The sequence below is a fragment of the Ursus maritimus genome, unplaced genomic scaffold (genome assembly GCF_017311325.1).
Source record: "Ursus maritimus isolate PB19 unplaced genomic scaffold, ASM1731132v1 scaffold_22, whole genome shotgun sequence".
Taxonomy (NCBI): Eukaryota; Metazoa; Chordata; class Mammalia; order Carnivora; family Ursidae; genus Ursus; species Ursus maritimus.
In genome coordinates, this window is record NW_024424675.1 from 40,418,040 (window position 1) to 40,439,565 (window position 21,526).

Consider the following 21,526-nt stretch of genomic DNA (forward strand, 5'->3'; position numbering starts at 1 on the left):
ATCTTTTTTGGATCCTAGATTGGGTGGTGGTGGAGGGATGTGGGCACAGGTCTAAAAGACATTTGGGGGACTTTTAGGGAACTTCGAAGACGGGCTGGAAATTAGATAATACAAGGAATTATTGCCCATTTTCTTAGTTGTGAAAATGGCATTGAGGTGATGTAGGTGAACCCTGGTGTAAAAACGGATCGCAAAGTTGGAGGGTTGATGCGTGTTACTTTCAAATACTTCAACCCAAACCAAGTGAATATGCAAGTACGCACGCACAGACACACATGCACACTCACCCCCCCCCCACTGTTTAAGTGTAAGGAGAGATGAGGCAAACTGAGTAAAGGTGGCAAAATGTTAATGTTGTGGATTCTAGGTGATGGAACCCATTGTAGTATTCTTTCAGCTTTTCTGTGTTGGAAGTCTTCATAATAAAATTTTGGAAAAGAAAATGAGCACAAAATTCCCTAACAAAAAAGCAGAGGACAAAAGACAAAGTTTTTGTTTTAAAAAACAAACATAAAGGGATGAGAAAGAATGAAAAAGGACTGGAGCTCTTGGGGGGCTCAGTCAGTTAAGTGTCCGACTCGATTTTAGCTCAGGTCGTGAGCTCAGGGTCAGAAGATGGAGCCCCATGTTGGGCTCTGCACTCAGCACGGAGTCCGCTTGAGATGCTCTCTTCCTCCCCCTCTGCTTCTCCCCCCATTCATGCTCTAAGTTATAAATAAATAAAATCTTAAAAAAAAAGAATAAAAAAGGACTGAACTAATTCCCAAAATGTCAGTCGTAAGAATTAATTTACTTTAATAGCTGTACCAAGAGACAGTGGATTCGATTAGATAAAAATGTAACATTCCAATGATATGTTTCTTAAAATCACTTATATATTTCTACAAGAGCTACACCTAAAATGAAAGCAAACTAAAAATTTAAAAACCAAATGGTCATTCACACAACGGAATACCATGCAGAGACCAAACCTCTTATATATGAGACAACACAAAAGAATCTCATAGAGGCGAGGTCGGGTGGAAGAAGGCAGACACGGAAAAATACAGATGCTGTTATTCCGTTTATAGAAAGCTTTTGAAAAGAACTAACCAACTATGATAGCGATCAGAGTAGTGACCTTATTTGCGGGCGGCACTGACCCAGGAAGTGGTGATAGTGACTGAAATGACTTTTATGAGTCGGGACGCGTGGTGGTTACGTATCTGCACGTAAAGGTGCACTGGACTGTCTTCTCAAGATTTCTGTCCTTTGCTGTGTGTGTCTGACCCACAAGACCTGTACCTAAATTCCTGCTCTGGGTGTCTCAGGCAGAAGTGCACTGAGCAGTAGCCCACGTTATAAACCGCGGTGCCGTATGTATCCACGGAAAAGCAAGTGGGTTTTGAAAAGTTAGGTTTCTTCAACGCTTTAAGGTCCAAGTAGGAAAGATGAGTTTAGTTCAGTCTGCCTTCTTTGAATTTCACAAATACTTTATTTTTATTTAGGGGCGCTATGTCAGATTGCTTGTGAAAAATTTTAAAGAGCAACTGATTTGACTACTAAGTAAAACTGGTAATCAATATCCTAGTCAATCATAATGTATTTGACAAGGAAGTCTGGTCTGCTTTGTACAAAAAAACATTATTGGACAGCGAGATTTGAGAGGAAATCTCTATGAAAATTCCTGGCCACAAGAAAATCGAACAGAGGGTGTATTAACCAACTTCTGCTGTGGCAACAGTTCCAAAATTTTAGTAGCCTATAGCGACATGTCTTTATCTCCTGCCCTTGTTACATGCGGGGTCTGGGTTGGCTGTGGGTGTACTGAGCACAGCTGGATTAATTTCACTTAGTTGAGATCCATCTGTCTGTACATTCAGAGATCCAGGAAGGTGGGGAACATTACTTTCCTAGTGGAAGGTTGACGCTCAAGGAGGGCAGAACTGACCTAATTATGCACACATTTAAAGCATCCTCTTGGACATGACCTATCAGGTCATGTTCTGTTCGCCAAAGCCAGTTGCATGGCCAAGTCCAAACTCATTAGCAAAGAATCAGAAGGGCTGGGAGAGAATGGATGATTATAAACAAATAATTCAATAAATGGTAGAAAATGAAGATTATTATGAGGGGCAGAATTTACCTTTGGTCTTATTTTAAATTCCTCCAAATCCTAGAGACAGAATCATTTTGCCAAGTCTTATCATTGCCTAATCTGTCCCAACCTCCATGCTTAGAAGCATCCTTTATGCATCAGAGAGCTTTCTATTTAGTGTGCGTTATCTTTTACCTGCAGAATTTTTAGGGAGCCACTATCTTCTGTGAATTTTTAATTAGTCCATGATAATTTCTGTCAGAAAGAAATGGCCCCAGGATGTGCAAAATCAGATTAAGCCTGACACTAAGCAGGGCTCTTGAAAGTAAACATACAATTTCTAGAGAAAAATCAAGCATTTCAAAGGTCCTAATATTGACATTTTCAGTAAGCCATACAGATATTCCCAGTCTTTTTTGAGCTATATGTTTTTTAGCTTCATTTCAAGAGAAAAATCTCTGGAGCCAGTAAGCTTAAATACATCCTAGTAAATGCAAAGCAAGGTTCAAACTGAGAGGTCACAGGTTAATTTGAAAAGGTAACCAGGTGGTATCAGCCCCCCAAGTAAACGGAATTTATTTGGTTTGTCTAACTTGGGATCTGCTATTGTTTTAGCATGGAGAGTATATAAAAGGGTAGGTAAAAATATTTAAAGTCTCTTTATATACCATTTTTAATCACAAAATTCAACTTCTTTTCTGCTATCAAAACTCTTCTGTTAGAGATGAAAAAGTGTATCTGGACCTGACTTTAGACTTCTCTTTGGAATAATTCTTTCATCCTTTAACTCATGTTTCTCAGAGATATTTCAGATTTTGGTCATGAGACTTGAAATATTTTATTGTCTTTCTCACTCAGGAAATGCAGCCATGAAATGGGCAAAAAAGGCAAAAGGAAAAGAAATGATGCTATTCAGATGGGTGGCCTTTGGGATCTCAAGTGGGAACCAAGCCTTTACCTAGCTTCTGTCGCAGTCTATTGTCATGCCTCTGACAAGCCAATGAGAGTTGTTCTGGGTGACTCTAGGACTTTTAGGTCAATTGATTCACCTGGACTGTTGACTCATAGAAAATGAAATGAAATGAAACTCAGTTTCATAATACTAGTATTAGATCAGTAGTAGTAGGCGTATTATGGTGTTTTTCTTAATCTTCAGTCATTTGTCATTTATTCACTAATGTTTGTTGTCCAATAACACCTCTACTCATATTTACTTAATCTTTTGCTTTAAATCAGCTCACTTCTCTGTTTAAGTAAATTCACCATAAGAGCAGAGTTTCTTACTACCGTCAATAGAAGACCAGTATCTCCTGCCATGAACAGGAATTAACATTTAAAAAGAAATACAATGGAAAGAAACTAATGTTCTTAAGTTCTAACTACTTATTTTGCTAATCTTTTTTTTTTTTAACGTGGTAAAAAACACATAGCATGAAATCTACCCTCTTAATAACTTTTTAAGTATACAGTACGGTATTGTTAATGACATGCCCACTGTTGTATAACAGATCTAGAACTTTTTCACCTTGTATGTTTGAAACCCTATGCCCATTGAACAGCTACCACTGGTTTCCCCCTCTCCCTATCCCCTGGCAACCACCATTCTAGTTTCTGCTTCTGTGGATATCTTGTGGAATCATGCATTATTTTTCCCTCTATGACCAGCTTATTTCACGTAGCATAATGTCCTCCAGGTTCATCGATGTTGTCACAAATGATAATTTCCTTCTTTTTTTAAGGCTCAATAATATTCTATAGTATGCATATACCATATTTCCTTATTTATTTATCCATGGACATTTAGGTTGTTTCCATATCTTGGCTGTTGTGAATAATGCTGCTATGAACATGGGAGTGCAGATATCTCTTTGAGATCCCATTTTGTATATTTGGATATACAATATACTCAGAAGTGAGATTGCTCGATCACGTGGTAGTTCTATTTTTAATTTTTTGAGGAACCTCCATCTTGTTTTCCAAAGTGGCTACTCCATTTTACATTCCCACCAACAATTCACAAAGCTTTCAATTTCCCTTCTGGGTTTTTTTTTTTTTTCTTTAAATAATGGCCATTCTAACATGTGAGAGGTGATTTCTCATTGTGTTTTGATTTGCATTTCCCTGAAGATTAGTTATCTTTAACAACTTTTCATATACCTATTGGTAATTTCTAGGGTTTTTTTAAATGTTTTTTTATTATATTATGTTAGTCACCATACAGTACATCCCTGGTTTCTGATGTAAAGTTCGATGATTCATTAGTTGCGTATAACACCCAGTGCACCATGCAATACGTGCCCTCCTTACTACCCATCACCAGTCTATCCCATTCCCCCACCCCCCTCCCCTCTGAAGCCCTCAGTTTGTTTCTCAGAGTCCATAGTCTCTCATGCTTCATTCCCCCTTCTGATTACCCCCCTTTCTTTAGGTCTTTGGAAAAATGTGTATTCAAGTCATTTGCTCATTATTTTAAATTGGGTTGCTTTTTTAGCTGTTGAGTTGTAGGGATTCCATATATATTTTGGATATTAAGCCCTTATCAGATATATGGTTTGCAGATATTTTCACCCATTCTTTAGGTTGCTTTTCACCGTTGATTCTTTTCTTTGCTGCACAGAAGTTTTTTTTTGTTTTGTCCCACTTGTCCATTTTTCAGTGTTGTTGCCTATGCTTTTGGTGCCGTATCTGGTAAATCATTGCCAAGGCCAATGTTAAGAAACTTTTTTCTGCTATGTTTTCTTTAGAAGTTTATACTTTTAAGACATACGTTTAAGTCTTTAATCAATTTTGAGTCAGTTTTTGTGTAAGACGAGAGTCCAACTCCATACTTTCGCATGTGGATATCCAGTTTCCCAGCTCCATTGGTTGAAGAAGCTCTCCTTTCATCCTTGTGTATTCTTGGCATAGAGACAGCAGTTCATTTCTGAGCTCTTTATTTTATTCCATCGGTCTGTATGTCTGTCTTTGTGTCAGTACCATCCTGTTTTCATTACTGTAGCTTTGTAATATGTTTTAAAGTTTAGGAAGTGTGAAGCCTTTGGTTTCGTTCTTTCTCAAGATCATTTGACTATGTATTCAGGGTCCTTCGTGGTTCTATATGAATTTTAGGATGGCCTTTTTATATCTGCAAGTAGTGCATTGGGATTTTGAAAGAGATTGCATTGAATCTGTAGATAACTTTAAGTAGTATGGACATTTTATCTTATTTTATTTACTTATTTTTTTAAAGATTTATTTATTTATTTTAGAGAGAGTGTGGGTGTGCATGAGCAGGGGGCTCAGAGGGGCAGAAGGAGAGGGAGAGAGAAAATCTCAAGCAGATTCCTCGCTGAGCATGAAGCCTGACCGTGGGCTGGATCTCACAATGCTGCGATCATGACCTGAGCCAAAATGAAGAGTCAGACACTTAACTGACTGAGCCACCCAGGGACCCCAAATGTGGACGTTTTAACAATATTAAGTGTTCCAGTGCATGAACGAGGGATGTTTTCTCATTTATTTGTACCTTATTTAACTTTTTTCAGCATTCTTTTGTAGTGTTCAGTGCTTTTTTTTTTCTTTCTTGGTTACATTTATTCATAAGTATTTTATTCTTTTTGGTGTTATTGTAAACAGGGTTGTTTTCTGAATTTCTTTTGAGATTGTTCACTGTCAGTATATAGAAACATAACTGATTTTTGCATGTTCATTTTGTATCTGGCAACTCTGCTGAATTCGTTTATTAGTTCTAACAGGTGTGTGTGTGTGTGTGTGTGTGTGTGAGAGAGAGAGAGAGAGAGAGGGAAATCTTTAGGGTTTTCTACATGTAAGATTATGTCATCTGCAAACAGAGATAATTTTACTTCTTCCTTTCCAATCTGGATGCATAGAGTAAAAAGCAGTAATACAAAGAGACAAACAACAGAAGCCTATCCAGACCCTAGTCGTCCTCACTACATATACATACAAGAACATGTATGTGTGCAAGCATTCATGTATAAACATTATTTTTTATAGAAACGGGAATAAACTATGTCTCTACCATGGCGGTTTGATAAAACGATTTCTGCTTTGAATACGGTATTTTAACATTTTATATTTTAAACTGTATTTTGGCTTCACTTGAAATAAAGTATGCTGTATGGATTTCGCTTGTGATGCCCTAACAATGAGTGTGGCTCTCAGAGTAATACATAAATCCCAGTAGTGAATTAAGCCCTTGCTTTGTTAAGATATGCAGGGAGTAATTCCAGGTAAGGAATACGGAGATAAAACGCTCTTGTTCGTGCATTGTTTTCCTCTGACTGGATAATTTCAAAGGACTTGTCTTCAAGTTTTCTGATTCCTTCTTCTGCTGGATCAGATCTGTTGTGAATCCTGCCAGTGAATTTTCAATTCAGTTATTGTATTCTTCTGCTCAGGACTGGTCCTTTCCCTGTACAAAATCAGTCCCTAAAGTCTGAGAGAGGTGTCTGTTTTTTTCAAAAGTGTGGATCCCAAGACAAACTTACAAGGGACTTGAAGAAACGGGAAGCATAGTTCAATCAAAGAAACAAAATAAATCTTCAGAAAATGACCCTGAAGAAATGGAAGTATGTGAATTACCTGAGAAAGAGTTTGCGATCATCATCATAAAGATGCCTCAGTGAGCTCAGGAAAACAAATTTTGGACAGATTAAAGGAAAAACAACAACAACATAAAAGCTTAAAGATATTGATCTCCTTAGGTCCTCTGGCTTTGCATGAGCTGCAGAGCCTTATGGGGAAGGTGGGTGGGGAGATGCCTGGGGTAGAGGGGAGACTGCAGAGAAGGCTTATCCTTGAGTGCACATGTCAAGGGCAGGAAGTCGCATATTCAAACCTATAAGCAAACTTTGACCATGCAAATTCCTTCCTCAGAGATTTTGCACTTTCTGTTACCGGTGCCTGGAGTGGCTAGGTCCAGCTGTTCATATGATTCGCTTGTTTAGATCTTTTGTGTCTCTGCTCAAATGCTTCCTTCTCTGCAAGGGCATCCTTACCCCCTTCTGTAAGGTAGCAGAATTCTCCTGAGCCCACACAAAATCCTTTTTCACACCTTTCTTTGTCCTCATAGCACTTCCTATCCCTGCCTGGTAAATGGTTCTTTGCTTATTTCCTCCCTTTAAATAAGAATAAAAATAAATAAATAAATATGAATAAATAATGAGCTTACAAAGGGTGATGAATGAATGGATTCCAGGAAGATTCTTGAAGAGGGAATGTGGCTTTCCTACCATTGTGTTTAAGGCACTCCCTCCTTGATGCTGTTACACCTTGAAGAGATTTTTCCATTTTATTTGTGAATCTCTACACAAAGGTGGCATAATTCCTGGAGAGTTTAGGGGATGTCTTTTCTCTGACACTGTGAAGGAAAAATAAAATCTCTGACTACAGAGGCTCAGGAGGGAGTTTTCCTAAAAAGTTTTGAACTTGGTAGGAAATAAGTTCTGATGTGAGACATAGGGAAAAGACAAGAAATTCAAACTGAAGGTGACCTGAAGGTATTGCCTGCCCGTGGTCTGAACGCTCATCTTCTTTGAGGTCGTACTGATACAGGTAACACTTATTAGCCCCCATTTAAAATAACATTCATATTACACAAGAGCCTGAGACCTTATCAAAATCTATGTTTGCTTCAAAAGTGATTCTTTAGGGGCAAATTATGTCTTTGTAGAAGGAATATTAAAAGGACGCCTAGGTGGCTCAGTCAGTTAGGTGTCTGCCTTTGGCTCAGGTCATGATCTCAGGGTCTTGGAATCGAGTCCCGCGTTGGGCTCCCTGCTCGGCGGGGAGCCCGCTTCTCCCTCTGTCTCTGCTCCCCCTGCTTGTGCTCTCTTCTCTCTTTGTCAAATAAATAAATTATATCTAAAAAAAAAAAAAAAAGAAATGTTAAAAATACATTCTGCTTCAAATGGAGCGATGGTGGAAATAAGTATGTCTTACACAGGTTTTAAAGTGACAGAAATATATCTGCAAATGTTTCCATAATTTTCACTTTAGCATGTATTTTGAGGAAGGCTCTATTATGGATTAGCGTAGATTGCAATTCTTTTGAAAGTAAGGAGTGTGTATGTGGGTGGTGGGGGGTGGGTATGTGTACAAGCACGTGCTCATTGAGACGTGGTTCTGAACTGGGGGCAGAAACTGTTGCGTTAGAACCTTCTAGTCCTTTGACACATAAAACATAATTCTGCCTGCTCTGTGAACACTCACCTCCCCCAAGCCGGGGGTGTTGGGTTGCTTATTATCTAAAACAATCTCCCAAATGGGTAATTGTGTTCTGACTCATGCAATTCTCCCTACATTTTCTGACCCTTCCAGCTGACATTCTTTCCTCTTTACCTTTAATGGATGTGTAATGAAATGGCATATTTCAAAGTCATTGCTGTGCCTCAGGTTAGGGTGGACTACTTTTATATAATGTCTCAGTAGAGGGTCAGAATAAAGCCTGGGGCACTCACGCCCTACTTCACCTGTGCCCCCCATCTCCCCACACACAGCAAAAAGAAAGAAGTCCTCGAATATGAGATGACTTTCCAGGCTGAAGATTCTCTGGACTGAAAGTATTGAGAGTCAGTCCTTAGTATTGCAGATGGGTGAAGAGCACGGGCACTGGGGCCAATTTGCCTCACTCAGAACTTGGTTCTGCCATTTTTTGGCTGTGATCTTGAGCCCATGACTTTGACCTTTCTCATCTATAGCTTCTTCAGCTGGAAAATAACTGATAATAATATCTATCTAGCAGGGTGTTTATGAAGATTAAATGAGACATATTATGTAAGACTAGTCTAAGCACAGTGCGTGGTATACTGTGCAGGCTCAATAAATGTTGGCTCTCAGATGATCGTCATTGATTCAGCCCATCAGTAAGTCATTGATAGGTGACTCACGTCTAGCTGGGTGCTGGAGAGATCGATGGATTAATAACAGATAATAGAACAAAGCTTCATACAGCATACATGGGAACAGAGAGAAGGCAATGAGTAATTCACCCTGAGGTCAGGGCAAGTTTACTCAAGGAAGTGGGCCTTGCAGGAAAAGTGAAATTTCCCTGGAGAATGAGGCATTCACCTTGGAGAAGCCCCGTGCAAGTAAATTTAAACTCTGTGTTTGGTCTTTTGTTCATCAGTCCACATAGATTCATATATTCCCACTATGTGGCAGGCTCTGTATTAGATTATTAGATTCAGGGAACACAGTGGTGAGCAAAACCCTAGGGAATTTTCATTCTAGAGGCAAGATAGGCACTAAACCATAGCCCATGTGGCCATCAGAGGGCCGTGAGGGCAATGATGTCATTGGAAGATAGAACCTGGAGACTCTGATTAGATGGAGGAACAGGGGGCTTCAAGTAGGGCTCTGCAGGTGACTGAGATTTGAACTAAGACCTGTAAGGTAGGTGCATTTGAAGTAAAGAGAGCATAGGGAAGGGTCTGAGCCAGGAGGGTCATGGTGCTTTCTGGGCCCTGAACAAAAGCCTGTATGGCTGGAGCTTATGACTTATGTGGAAGGTATCAGAGAGGAGGCTGGTAAGACAGCTACAGGCAAGACCACAGAGGGCCTTGATGGTCACCCTAAGAGCTTGGCTGCTTGTCCCAAGTGCAGTGAGAAGTCACTGCAGTGTTCTGTTTTATGCACAGAAATGCTGGTATCAGACTTGTGTTTGAAAAGATCGTCTGGTTGCTGTGTTTACAGTAAATTAATGAGGTTAGATGGAAATAGAGAGACCAGTAAGTAGTTGAGGCTAGCAGTGCTTGGATTGGGGTATTGGCACAAAAATACATAGACAAAAAATAAACAGTTGCCGGGCGCCTGGGTGGCTCAGTCAGTTAAGCGTCTGACTCTTGCTTTCAGTGCAGGTCACCATCTCAGGGTCATGAGATTGAGCCCCGTGTCAGGCTCCGCCCTTATGGCAGTCCGCTTGAGATTCTTTCTCTCCCTCTCCCGCTTCCCCTGCTCATGGTCTCCCTCTCTCTAAAATAAATACATAAATAAAATCTTCAAAACAGCAACAGTTTTATTTGGTAAACTCTGAGGGATCTGGAGTAGCTGGAGAATAAAGTCGGTGGTGCCAAGCTACTAAAGGTACCTACTAAGGCAGGTGGTGCCATAACCAGCTTTGGGGGAACACTGATGTCTTAGTCCATTTGGGCTGCCATAAAAATACCATATACTGGGTAGCTTTTAAACGACAGAAATGTAATTCTCACAGTTCTAGAGTCTGGGAAGTCTAAGGTCAAGGCACTGGCAGATTTGGTGTCTGGTGGGAACTTGCTTTTTGGTTCATAGAAGGCAGGTCTTGCCATGTCCTTACATGGCGAAGGTGTGAGGGAGCTTTCTGGGGTCTCTTTTATAAGGATTCTAATCCTATACAGTAGGGCCCCACTCTCAATACCTATCACCTTCCAAAGGTTCCCATCTCTTAATACTATCACTTTGAGGGGTAGGATTTCAACTTATACATTTGGAGAGCCACAAACATTTGGTCAGGAGCAAGTGTTAAGATAGTTTATGCCAAGGATTTTGCATTTATACTATAAAGAGAGCCAGTGGAGGTTAAGAAGTAGGGGAATGAAATAATCAAATTAGGGTATGTGTGGAGGATATTGATTTCTCTCCTCCCCTACTTCTTGAGCCAGGCATTCCTTAAATCTAGAATAAGATGAGAGATAGGACTGAAGCCAAAGACTGATGGGAGATACCTTCTTTTATATAACACAGAAGAGATATACCAGGGGGAGGTTAAACTTGTTAATGTGCGTTATTTATCTTGGAAATACCCTGAAGCCACGATGCCGTCTCCCATTCAGCCAGTCATCACAACCCTTGAATGCAGCAGGGGATCTGGATGTAACCAAAAGAGGGACAGCCATTTTTTTAAATTATTTTTTATTATATTATGTTAGTCATCATACAGTACATCCCCAGTTTCCGATGTAAAGTTCGATGATTCATTAGTTGTGTATAACACCCAGTGCACCATGCAATACGTGCCCTCCTTACTACCCATCACCAGTCTATCCCATTCCCCCACCCCCCTCCCCTCTGAGGGCCTCAGAGGGACAGCCATTTTGGACAGCCATTTTGGAAACACAATAAGCCAATACCTTAGTGGGAGGGGAGTGGTTTATAAAAGTGTTAACATTATGAAAGTTTATAACAGGGACCAAGAGACTGTGGGAGAGAGGAAGGAAACAGAGTATTTCTAATGGGGAAAGCTTTCCCTACTGATAAGAAAGGGGTGATACCACACAGGGTAGTATGTAGACTCCAAAACAGAGGTTGTGTAAACCATTGAGAAGTTCGGAGTAAGCCAGAGAGAGCGGGGAAGCATGGGACAAAACCACTATCTGTCTTGGAATATAGGACTTGAACCCCGAGTAGAGGGGCATTTTTGGGGACTTCTGACACTCCATTTCTGATTATCAAAGAGTAAGATGACTCAGTTAGGAATTGGTCCACCATTCCCTTCCTTCCTCGGTGTGAATGGGTGTTAAGTTACCTTCACTGGGAGTACCCTGAAGGGTTAGAATGGGGATATAGCTCTGAGAACTATTCATTAGGGAGAATCTTCGGGGAGATAAGAACACTAAAACAAGCTTTCTATCTCTTTGAAGTTTTGAGCTCACACCACCTAATATGCTTCAGAAAATTTTAAAAGGAAGTTAATTCGTTAACCTTCCTTACTATGTATTAAGGATAACATGGAAATAATTCACAGTTTTCAAAAATGCACTTTTCTGTCCGGCGGTGTTCATGTGTGGTGAGCCTCCCACTTACTGTGCCTCCCGTCAGTGTGGTGGTGTTGACTGGGCATGTTCATTCAGGGATCGTGACCAGATTTGCAATTGTTCATTTTTCAGGTTACAGAGCTCAACAATGTGAAGAACGTAGCTCGGTTGCCAAAGAGCACCAAGAAACACGCCATAGGGATTTATTTCAATGATGACACCTCCAAGACCTTTGCTTGTGAATCAGGTTCGTCCAAGGCAGGGAGGGCTTTTGTTTTTAGCTTCTGAGCAGGCGCTGGGCATGCATGTTAATCTTTCGGACATCTCCACAGATCTGGAGGCCGATGAATGGTGCAAAGTACTCCAGATGGAGTGTGTGGGCACACGGATCAATGACATCAGCCTCGGAGAGCCTGACTTACTGGCTACTGGGGTTGAGAGAGAACAGAGTGGTATGTAAAGAAAATTCTCTCCTTTGCTCTCTTGAACACTGTTTTGTCCCACATAAGACGTCTTCATTATGTGACATTTTTGAAGTTCTAAAAAAGGTATAAAGAAGTAAAAATAACCTTTTAGTGACCCAGATCCTGTGTTACTATTTCAGTGTATTTCTTTTCTTAATGTGTTTTCGATGCACACATAGGAATGTCTGTGTGTTAGTAACATCAGCTGGAAATCGGGGGGGACCTGTGATGTGCCAGGTTCTGTGGCAGATGCATTAGGTCATTCAATTTTCCCAGCAGCTCCGTGAGGCAGGCACCGTTCCTTCCCCCATTTTACAGACGAGGAGACTGAAGCTCAGAAGAGCTACAGCTCTTGCTCTAACTCCAGCAGCTTGTGTTTGATACACTCCTGGGCCTAGATTCCTAATATACTGATTTTACCACATTATGGTTTTTTGGGTTTTGTTGTTTTTTTTTTTTTTTTTTTTGGTCTTAGGTTTTTCACTAAAAGTATTTCATTGAAAACTTTCCAGTGTTTTTAATAGACTCCAAACTTCATGAGTATTTCCTCAGGCTTAAACCCACCTAATTCTGTGATATATTTTTTTTTTAACTGAAACACTTGAGTCAACTCCTTGAGCTCAACACTCAACCTGGGACTAAACCATTTTAGGTAATAATGACCAAAACACCCATGAACATTTCAGCAAAACCCAATATTGGTTTATACTATGAGCCTGGAGGTGAGGAATTATTTCTTTGTTTCCAAATAACAAAGCTTTGTGGCAGGGCAGTTGGATCCCAAGGCCCTGCTCTATTGTAGCCTCTTGACTTGATCTGTGAGGACGGAACACAACAGAAAAGGCCACGGGTCCCCTGGCTTGATGGTGAACATGGCAGAGGTGGAATTGTACTGACCCCTTCCGTGGGCGCACACTCCAGTTGGTAGTAAAAAATGCCCTGGCTCTCACTTGGAGCTCTGTCTTCATGACACATTCACAGGCTGGGACCACTTTGGATGTACTGTATCTGCCATAACCCATCTCCATGGAAATGTTATTGACTGAGATTTACAAGTGCTTGGCTAATTCAAAAAAGTCTCTTTGTAGACTGGGAAGTTCCGCGGTAGAGAAGCCAAGCCATTTTCCAGGGTCACACAACCAAAGCCCTGGGCTCTTCCTTGTGTGGTTCCTAAGGCAGGAGGCTCCGGGCTGAAGGACACACACCAGTAGTGCCTCACGGACAGAAGCCTGTGAAGCCAGACATAAAGAGGGAAATAGGATAGGTGTTGATTTTTTTTTTTAATCTAGAGTGCTCAGATCTGCACCTAGATTTCACAAATTTCTATTTATGAAGCTGTATCCCGATAGTCTTGCAAATGGAATCCAAGAACGGGCTGCGCCTAGGCGTTCCCTTTACCGTACCAACCGTGCCTGTTTCCTCTTCTGTCAAATAGAAATAAGAATATCCCTGGTACATAACTAGGACGGATTATGACAAAACTCAACTGTGTCTTTGAAGGCACTTTACAATTGTAATTTGCGTGACTTCAAGGAATTGTTAACCAAGGCAGTCACTCTTACCACTGTTACTTTGCTATTCTTGAGTGAAGTACAGTTACAGAACTTCCGAGTGAATAAATTGGTAAGGGTCTCTCTTCCTTTTTGCTTAATGATGACAGTCTTTCTGACTTGTTCTAGAATTCCCCTGGGAGAAATTTTACTCCATTAGAATACACTTTTAAAATAATAGTTGCTAGAGAGCAGCAGATAATTCGTTATTGGGACCTTGAAATAACTTTAGAAAACCTGAAAAATAGATCCATGAAATCCTGCAATCATGATACTCCCATGTACTAAGCTCAGCTAAAATTGACAAGAATTCTAATGACTTCCTATTATTAAACAATTAATTCAGAATACCACTACTAAGATCAGTGCCACACTATTTTGTCAGATAATAGGCAATCTGCCATCGTGATGGATGTGTTTGCTGTAGTAATATTTTTGCTCATGTTTTGCTTAGAGGTTTTGACTCATAATTTCCTAAATTAATGAATTTTCTAGAAATATAACAGAAATACCGTGACTGACTCTGTGGGGATGAAAACTTGCTTGCAGTAATAAGCCAAGTCGTTTATTGAGAGTGATCTTGGTTAAATTTTAATAGTCATCCAAAGAAGCAAATGGATATTTGTAATTGGCTAAGGAGGGTTCTTGTTAAAACGAGTTCAAATACATCCATTGGCTTTTCCCCAAACTGGTGGTCAGTTATGTGCACGGTATTAGCATGGAGTTTTATTTAAATAATTTGGATGTAGTTTTATTCGTTTAGTTATGAAAATTATGAGTTGATCAATATAACTTTAATATCATTAAATCATGTGACAGTTATTTTGCACCTGCATCTTTTGTGAACACAAAAATGTGGGTGTAATTAATATGTACTTGGCAAGGAAAAAATTGTTTTTAATGGTTTCGTTGCTTTAGTCTTTTATTGGCATACACTTTTTTTTATTATGCAAATTCAAACATTCTAAAAATGGTCTTTGCTCATGTAAATAGTGTTTAGTGTGTGTTGACAGCCAGCCTATGTCATTATTATGTTACTTAACATGGTCTTCATTTAAAAAATCATTTTCTGGGACTGTGAATTTATGAGAAAGGTTTTATCCTCCTGAATGTTCAACCTAAACCTAGAATATGGGCTAGAATTATTTTTGAAATGCCTCTTTGTTCCTACAATGTCTTTGATGTTTTATTCCCGGGATTTTAGACTAACCTTTTGTTTTTCTCCCAGAGAGATTCAATGTGTATTTGACGCCATCCCCTAACTTAGATGTACATGGCGAATGTGCCTTGCAGATTACGTATGAGCACATCTGTCTTTGGGACGTCCAGAATCCCAGAGTCAAACTCATCTCTTGGCCGCTAAGTGCCCTGCGGCGGTACGGGCGAGATGCTGCTTGGTTCACTTTTGAGGCAGGGAGGTGAGTTTCATGACTATCCTTCTACTTTTCTTCTTTCCCCAGGGTCGCATTCGAGATCTACCCTGAAGCTTGCTTCTGCAACCGTGTAGAGCTATGACCCTGCAGTGCTAGGCAAATCATAAAGGAGTCATATATTCAGTATGACTTTATTTCCAGTGGAGGATTCTAATGTCTCACAAATGTGATACGAATTTTCATTGCACGGTTTGATTCCATACCACAGACTGAAGTGGAATTAGGTAAAAATGCTGAAAATGTACCATTTACTGGGTCGTGCTGAACACAGGCCAACTTCTTGGGGTTTGGAAAACATCCATATTATTCTGTTTATGTTTCCTCGTTGGCTTACTATGGTAGATTATCAGTATGAGGAGCCATTCATTTCTGAAGGTGCCATTGATGGATTACATGCATGTGTAAATAGCACTAACACTGGGAGGTTGATTCTGGAACTGGCTTATTGCAGTCAGTACCAAATAAGCCCTTCTAGGGCTTTCCCTTTTTCCTTTCAGATGTCAATTTTGGAAAGACAAGAGGGTGCCAATAATATCTGGATTGATCATTAGCTACAAAGAGATTCATCTAATCAGGATCTCAGTTTTCTCCCCCTCACTCACCCTTCCTCCCTTGGAATTTGGGCTCTTTTTTTTAACACCGCAGGTTAATTTTGTATTTTAGAATTTTAAATGACTAAATTTTAAGAAATACAAGTCCTTCTGTAAAATGGCCTGACATTTACATTAAAGCTGAAAGCAGTGAGCTTGTGACTTTGAAAAATCTTTTGTTTGTAAAAGTGGATGGTTCTTCCCGACAGAAATACAATAGTCGATATAAGGAGAGTAAAAACAGGAGTTCCAAACACCTCAGACTCTCATTTGTGTGAATATGTGACAGTAACGCTCTACTCAGCTTAATCTGCTCATTCTGTGATAAGCAAAGCCCAACGATTTAAGCTTTGCTTTTCGGTGATACGATCCAGTTGATTCTCCTACAGCTACCCTCGGAAGTCCTTAAGTTCTTCTTTCCCAAGCAACTCTTTCCTATTCTGTTTTGTTTTGTTGTTTTTTTTTTTTTTAAAGATTTTATTTATTTATGTGACAGACAGACAGCCAGCGAGAGAGGGAACACAGCAGGGGGAGTGGGAGAGGAAGAAGCAGGCTCCCAGCGGAGGAGCCCGATGTGGGACTCGATCCCGGTACGCCGGGATCACGCCCTGAGCCGAAGGCAGACGCTTTAACGACTGCGCTACCCAGGCGCCCCTCTGTTTTGTTTTTTTAAGTACCTGGAAATGGAAATGCTGTAGGTGATTCTGTGACTCTCCCAGAGATGGCAGAGGTCCTCACGTTAGAAAATTAAACTGTAATCTTCAGAGCAGTGTTCTTTTGTCACAATTACTTGTTTATTATCCTTACGGGAAACTCTCTGTAGAAAGATCAGAATTTGTTTGGGAAAGTGGGTATATTTCCCTGTTTAGGTCTCAGAAATTATTTATGTATTTATCATTACCAGTGAAATCTATGTATGAAAAATGTTTTATGATAGTAGACTTTTCTATCGATTATATGCCTCATATCATCTCCCACTTGTGTTTCATATCGATGTGCAGAATTCTGCATTGATCAGGACGTTTGGGGCCTATTTTGGGTAGCCCTTATTCACACATTAAAATTCTTCAATTATTCCTTGGATTTATAGGAATAGTAATAGGAAGAGTGTGTCTTTCCATCATAATTTCTGAAAGCTAAAATCTTAGTAAACTTTTATAGTATCTCATGACTAATATTAAACTTTTTTTGACATTATCTTTCAGGTCTTAATGTCACTCATATCTTGCAAAAGCTTAATTTATTCGTATTAATCTGGTAGACTGCTAAGGATCTAGGAGATTATTTTATTTTATTTTTAAAGATTTTGTTTATTTATTTGACAGAGAGGGACAGCAAGAAAGGGAACACAAGCAGGGGGAGTGGGAGAGGGAGAAGCAGTCTTCCAGCTGAGCAGGGAGCCCGATGTGGGGCTCGATCCCAGAACGCTGGGATCATGACCTGAGCTGAAGGCGGACGCTTAATGACTGAGCCACCCAGGTGCCCTAGGAGATTATTTTGAAGACTGATATTTCTCTTAAGTGTGATAGGAACCCATAGAGACTTTTAAGCAAGTGTGTGTGTGTGTGTGTGTGTGTGTGTGTGTGTGTGAGAGAGAGAGAGAGAGAGAGAGAGAGTGAGATAGAGATCATGTTTATATTTTGCGGACAATGGGATAGAGACAGCAGATGTACATAGGGGGAGATACTGCAGTAGCTTAGGTAAAAGAAATGGTGGATATATTGGAGACACACATGGTGGAAATTATGGATATATTGGAGACATAAATTTCAGAAATATTCCAGTGGCCTTTGACCAAAAGCCATAAAGTGCTGACTCAGAAAATGAAAGTATTTTGTTCTATGACTTTGGTCTCTCTATGGTCTAACCTTTAGGGTCCTTTGTACAAGATCTCCAGCTGTTAGATGACTAGAATACCTACAACCCACACCCCATACTGTTGTGTCTCAAATATTGTAGGGACTTAGAACACTTATACTTTTGAATCCTATTCTTATTCAGTGGTCATGCTTTGTGGGGCTGGTGCTAGCTGGAGAGTGAGTCCTCAGAAGGGAAAGTATCGGGAATGTGCTCTTAGGAACTTGTTCAGTTCTCAGACAGCACGGTGGGGTGGAAGAAGCACTCATTCAGGAGTCAGAGAGACCCTAGTTTCTAAAATCTGTTCTTCATTAGCGGTTGACCTTAAACGAAGGTTTTAACGTCCCTTCTGAGTTTATCCAAGTCATAACTCCCGTGCAGGATTGTTGTGGGTAACAGCAGCGATCCATGTGGTTGATCTGGAAGGATGCTGGGCTTCTCCTCAGTAGTGTCTTTGATATTTTATTATGATTACTTTTGGAGTAGAACTCGAGTGTGCAGGATACAGACAGTGTTAAACACAAGGTAATATTACTATTTTATATTTTGCCTGAAACTCAAATAAAGATGAGTTTCTGTAGTTACCATCAAGATGCTCAGGATAATAAGATCATTTGTGTTCCCCCAAGCATGAAGATTTCATATCTGCCTTCCTTTATCAGTGAAGATAATTTTTTCCTTGGCTATTTTTGAATGTGTTCAAAACAAAGCAATTTCATATTAGCTAATATAATTTCTCCCTGTCTCATGTCAATAAATGAAGAGGAGTTAAGTCTGTCTAGGCAAATAGTTTTCATGTATCCAACATGCATCTGCAAAGATTTTGCAGTATTGCCCTCCAATACACAAGGAATCTCCCCAAAGACTTTGGACAAAGTTCTGCTCACCTTCAGCCTCTGTTAGAGTTGAGACTGAGTGTCACCTCTGAGTGAGAGACTCGGTGGCCCCACTTTGCCCCACCAAGACTGACACTGGGGTGTGTGTAATAAACTGGATGGGAATTGGAGGAAATGAAATGAGATTGCAGCTCTACCCCTTGAGGGAATGACCTAAATCTCTGAGCTCCACTGGCCACCTGTAACATGGGTACAATATACTATGAGCCTCACAAGATTGCCATGAAGTTGAAATGAGGCACATACACAAATACCTGGAATAAAGCCTGGCATGTGGTAGACAGTCGTATCAACCAAACTGACACTACAGGAAAGAAATTCATTGACTCACATAAGAAATCCAGGAGGTAGGGATGGCATCAGGCTTGACTTGATTCAGATTCTAAGTGACCATAGGTTTCATCTCTCCGTCCTGTTTCTTCTAGGATTGCTTTGCTCTGGCCCCACACCGTGGCTTCCAAGAGCTTTGGGATCTTCTCACACCATCAACCAATAGAAAAGAGAGAAATTTCTACCGTATATTGAGCATTACATTTACGAGGTGTCAAGTACTCTATTGAGGACTTTATACAAAGCACACAGGGTACAAATACAATGGGTGGTTCTCCCAAAGCAGGAAGAGGGTACAGATGCCATCAGAAGAGGGATGGGTGTAAGGTTTAAAATGAAAGAAAATCTAACAATATGTGTCCAATACAGCATTTAATAATTGCTCAAAGCAAATAGGGCAAAGCAGCTATTGGACTGTAATTAGCAATATCACTCATAATGGTGCTGAGATACAAAATGGTGTTTCTCAACCAGGGATGTGTTTGTCCCAGGGGACATTTGGCTACGTCTGGAGCCATTTTTGATTGTCACAATTGGACAAGGATGCCATTGGCAGCTAGTGGGTAGAGGGGCCAGAGATGCTTCTAAACGTACACTACACAGAACAATTCCCCACCACAAATAGGTATCTGGTCCAATTATCCACTTGCAAAACTCTGTTCCAGCAGGCATACCAGCCATTGAAAATAATCACTGATATTTATGGAGCCATTATTACATGAAGCTCGCTATACTAAGCACTTTGCATGCACTGTCTCATTTAAGCCATTCGCTGCTCATATAAAGGAGAGAATATTATCATTCTCATCTTAAAAGGAAACTTGGAGACCTGGATGACTGGTCCAGAGGCATTAGACTAGTAAATGGTGGATTCAGGAGTCATAGTCCGGTCTTCTTCCTTCCAAACCCTGTAGACATCTAGGAAGGCTAAATGTCCTATGTCACTAGGTGAGCCTAGTTCTTCATTAACTTCTATGGAGCTAGGGAAGAGAAGGTGTTTTTACATCACCAGAGTGCCCTAAAACCATTTGGATGTGTGCTAATGTACGAATTTTCTTAGTTACTGGAACTTCCTATCTGTTCCTTTAGTTTGGAGTGCAGCAGGCACAGAGAGCCAGGGTTGTTTGTTTCCCCCGGACAGCAGTATCATGATCATGGGTCATCGGAGTCTTCTATATGTTGTTTCTCCCCCTCTCTACCCAACAGAAGCAATCGGATCATTATCTCTGTTTTTTTCCTTGAAGAAATCCAGAGTTGAAATATAAGCTTTTTAATAAGGTGCAGTTGCATGATTGATTGCCACTCCTTGCCCCTGGAGACAAAGAATGGTTAGTTTCTTTGGTGGACCGAGAGACATAGTGCTTATTTTGTGTGAGGTTTTTCTGGTCTTTTGTTTGTTTCTTCCACTTGGAAGCCCTGAAACTTCAGTGAAACACATCAGGCTGGCAGGGGCTCTGATTTTTTTACGGGAAGATCCAACTGACATGAGGTTCTAACTACGTCAACATCTCCCTTGGAACCATTCTTGAAATGTTATTGTTTAAAGAAAGGTGGCAGGTGTCCAGTAAGTACCCCTGTTAATTTTATAGCTGGCTGCTGTGCTAGCATGCTCCAGTGTCAGGCTCTGCCTTACCTCCTGACGGATTTAAATTAATACCCTGGGTTTAGCACCTGCAGGAGTGGAAGAAGCTCAGGTGACATTTGGCAGAAGGTACTGAATAATTACCACACATGAGTGCTTCTCTTTACCAGCCAGAGAGAGTCTCTATTGTGCTTTTGACATCATTTTAAGAGAAACTTTTAGGTATGCCAAGTATATGTGAAAATCGACATTGCATGTACAAATTATTTTTCTTAAGGGGAGTGCACAAATTTGTGAAAAGTTTTTTGGGTTTTTTTGTGTGTTTTTTGTTTTTTGTTTTGTTTGTTTTTGGATTAAAGCCCTCCGAACAGCCTTGGAAAATAAATTATTCATGTCTAGTATATACCACTCTGAAAACAAGTAGTTGGTGAAATAATTTTTCATTGGAGAAGCAAATTGTTTCCCCCTGTAATTGATGAGTTCACAGGACCACTCTTCTAATATAAATCATTGAATAGTCTCTATTTCTCTTCTTGATTCTAAGCTATTTAGTAATCTCTCATTCCTGAATATTTTAGGGAATATACACCCATTCTTAGTAAATGATAGAAAGCAAATTGACAAAATGTACTCCATTCTTCCTGCCATGTTGAGTAGAGAAATTGGCATAAACACATGCTGGATCTCAAACACGGGCTTGCTTAGAAGTGTGATTCTTTTCTTTTGCAAGAAAATACAAACTGCCGTTGTGCCGTTTTTGTGGACGTTTATTCCCCTTTAACATTTATCTCAAAAGTAATTTTAATTATAAAGGTAACACACGCCTATTATAAATATTCCTTTAATGGAGGCAGGTGTGAAATAGAAGAGAGAGTCTCCTTTCTTCTCTATGGAGTAAGTTTTTTAGTAATCATCTTCAGGAGATCTGTGCTAGGTGTGGGGGTGTGAACACAGACAAGGCAAGACCACATCATACATAAGAAGCTTAGCCCCAGGTCCCTTCTACCCCCTTGTTG

General features: G+C 40.2%; 1 protein-coding gene across 1 annotated transcript in view; it reads left to right on the top strand.

Annotated features, from left to right (window-relative positions):
- Positions 1–21,526, top strand: part of DOK5 (docking protein 5) — a 153,234-nt gene that overhangs the window by 89,065 nt on the left and 42,643 nt on the right. The window contains exons 3-5 of the mRNA XM_040638492.1: positions 11,941–12,055; positions 12,141–12,260; positions 15,051–15,240. Of these exons, the coding sequence (XP_040494426.1) occupies positions 11,941–12,055; positions 12,141–12,260; positions 15,051–15,240 (425 nt within the window). The remainder of the gene's footprint in view (positions 1–11,940; positions 12,056–12,140; positions 12,261–15,050; positions 15,241–21,526) is intronic.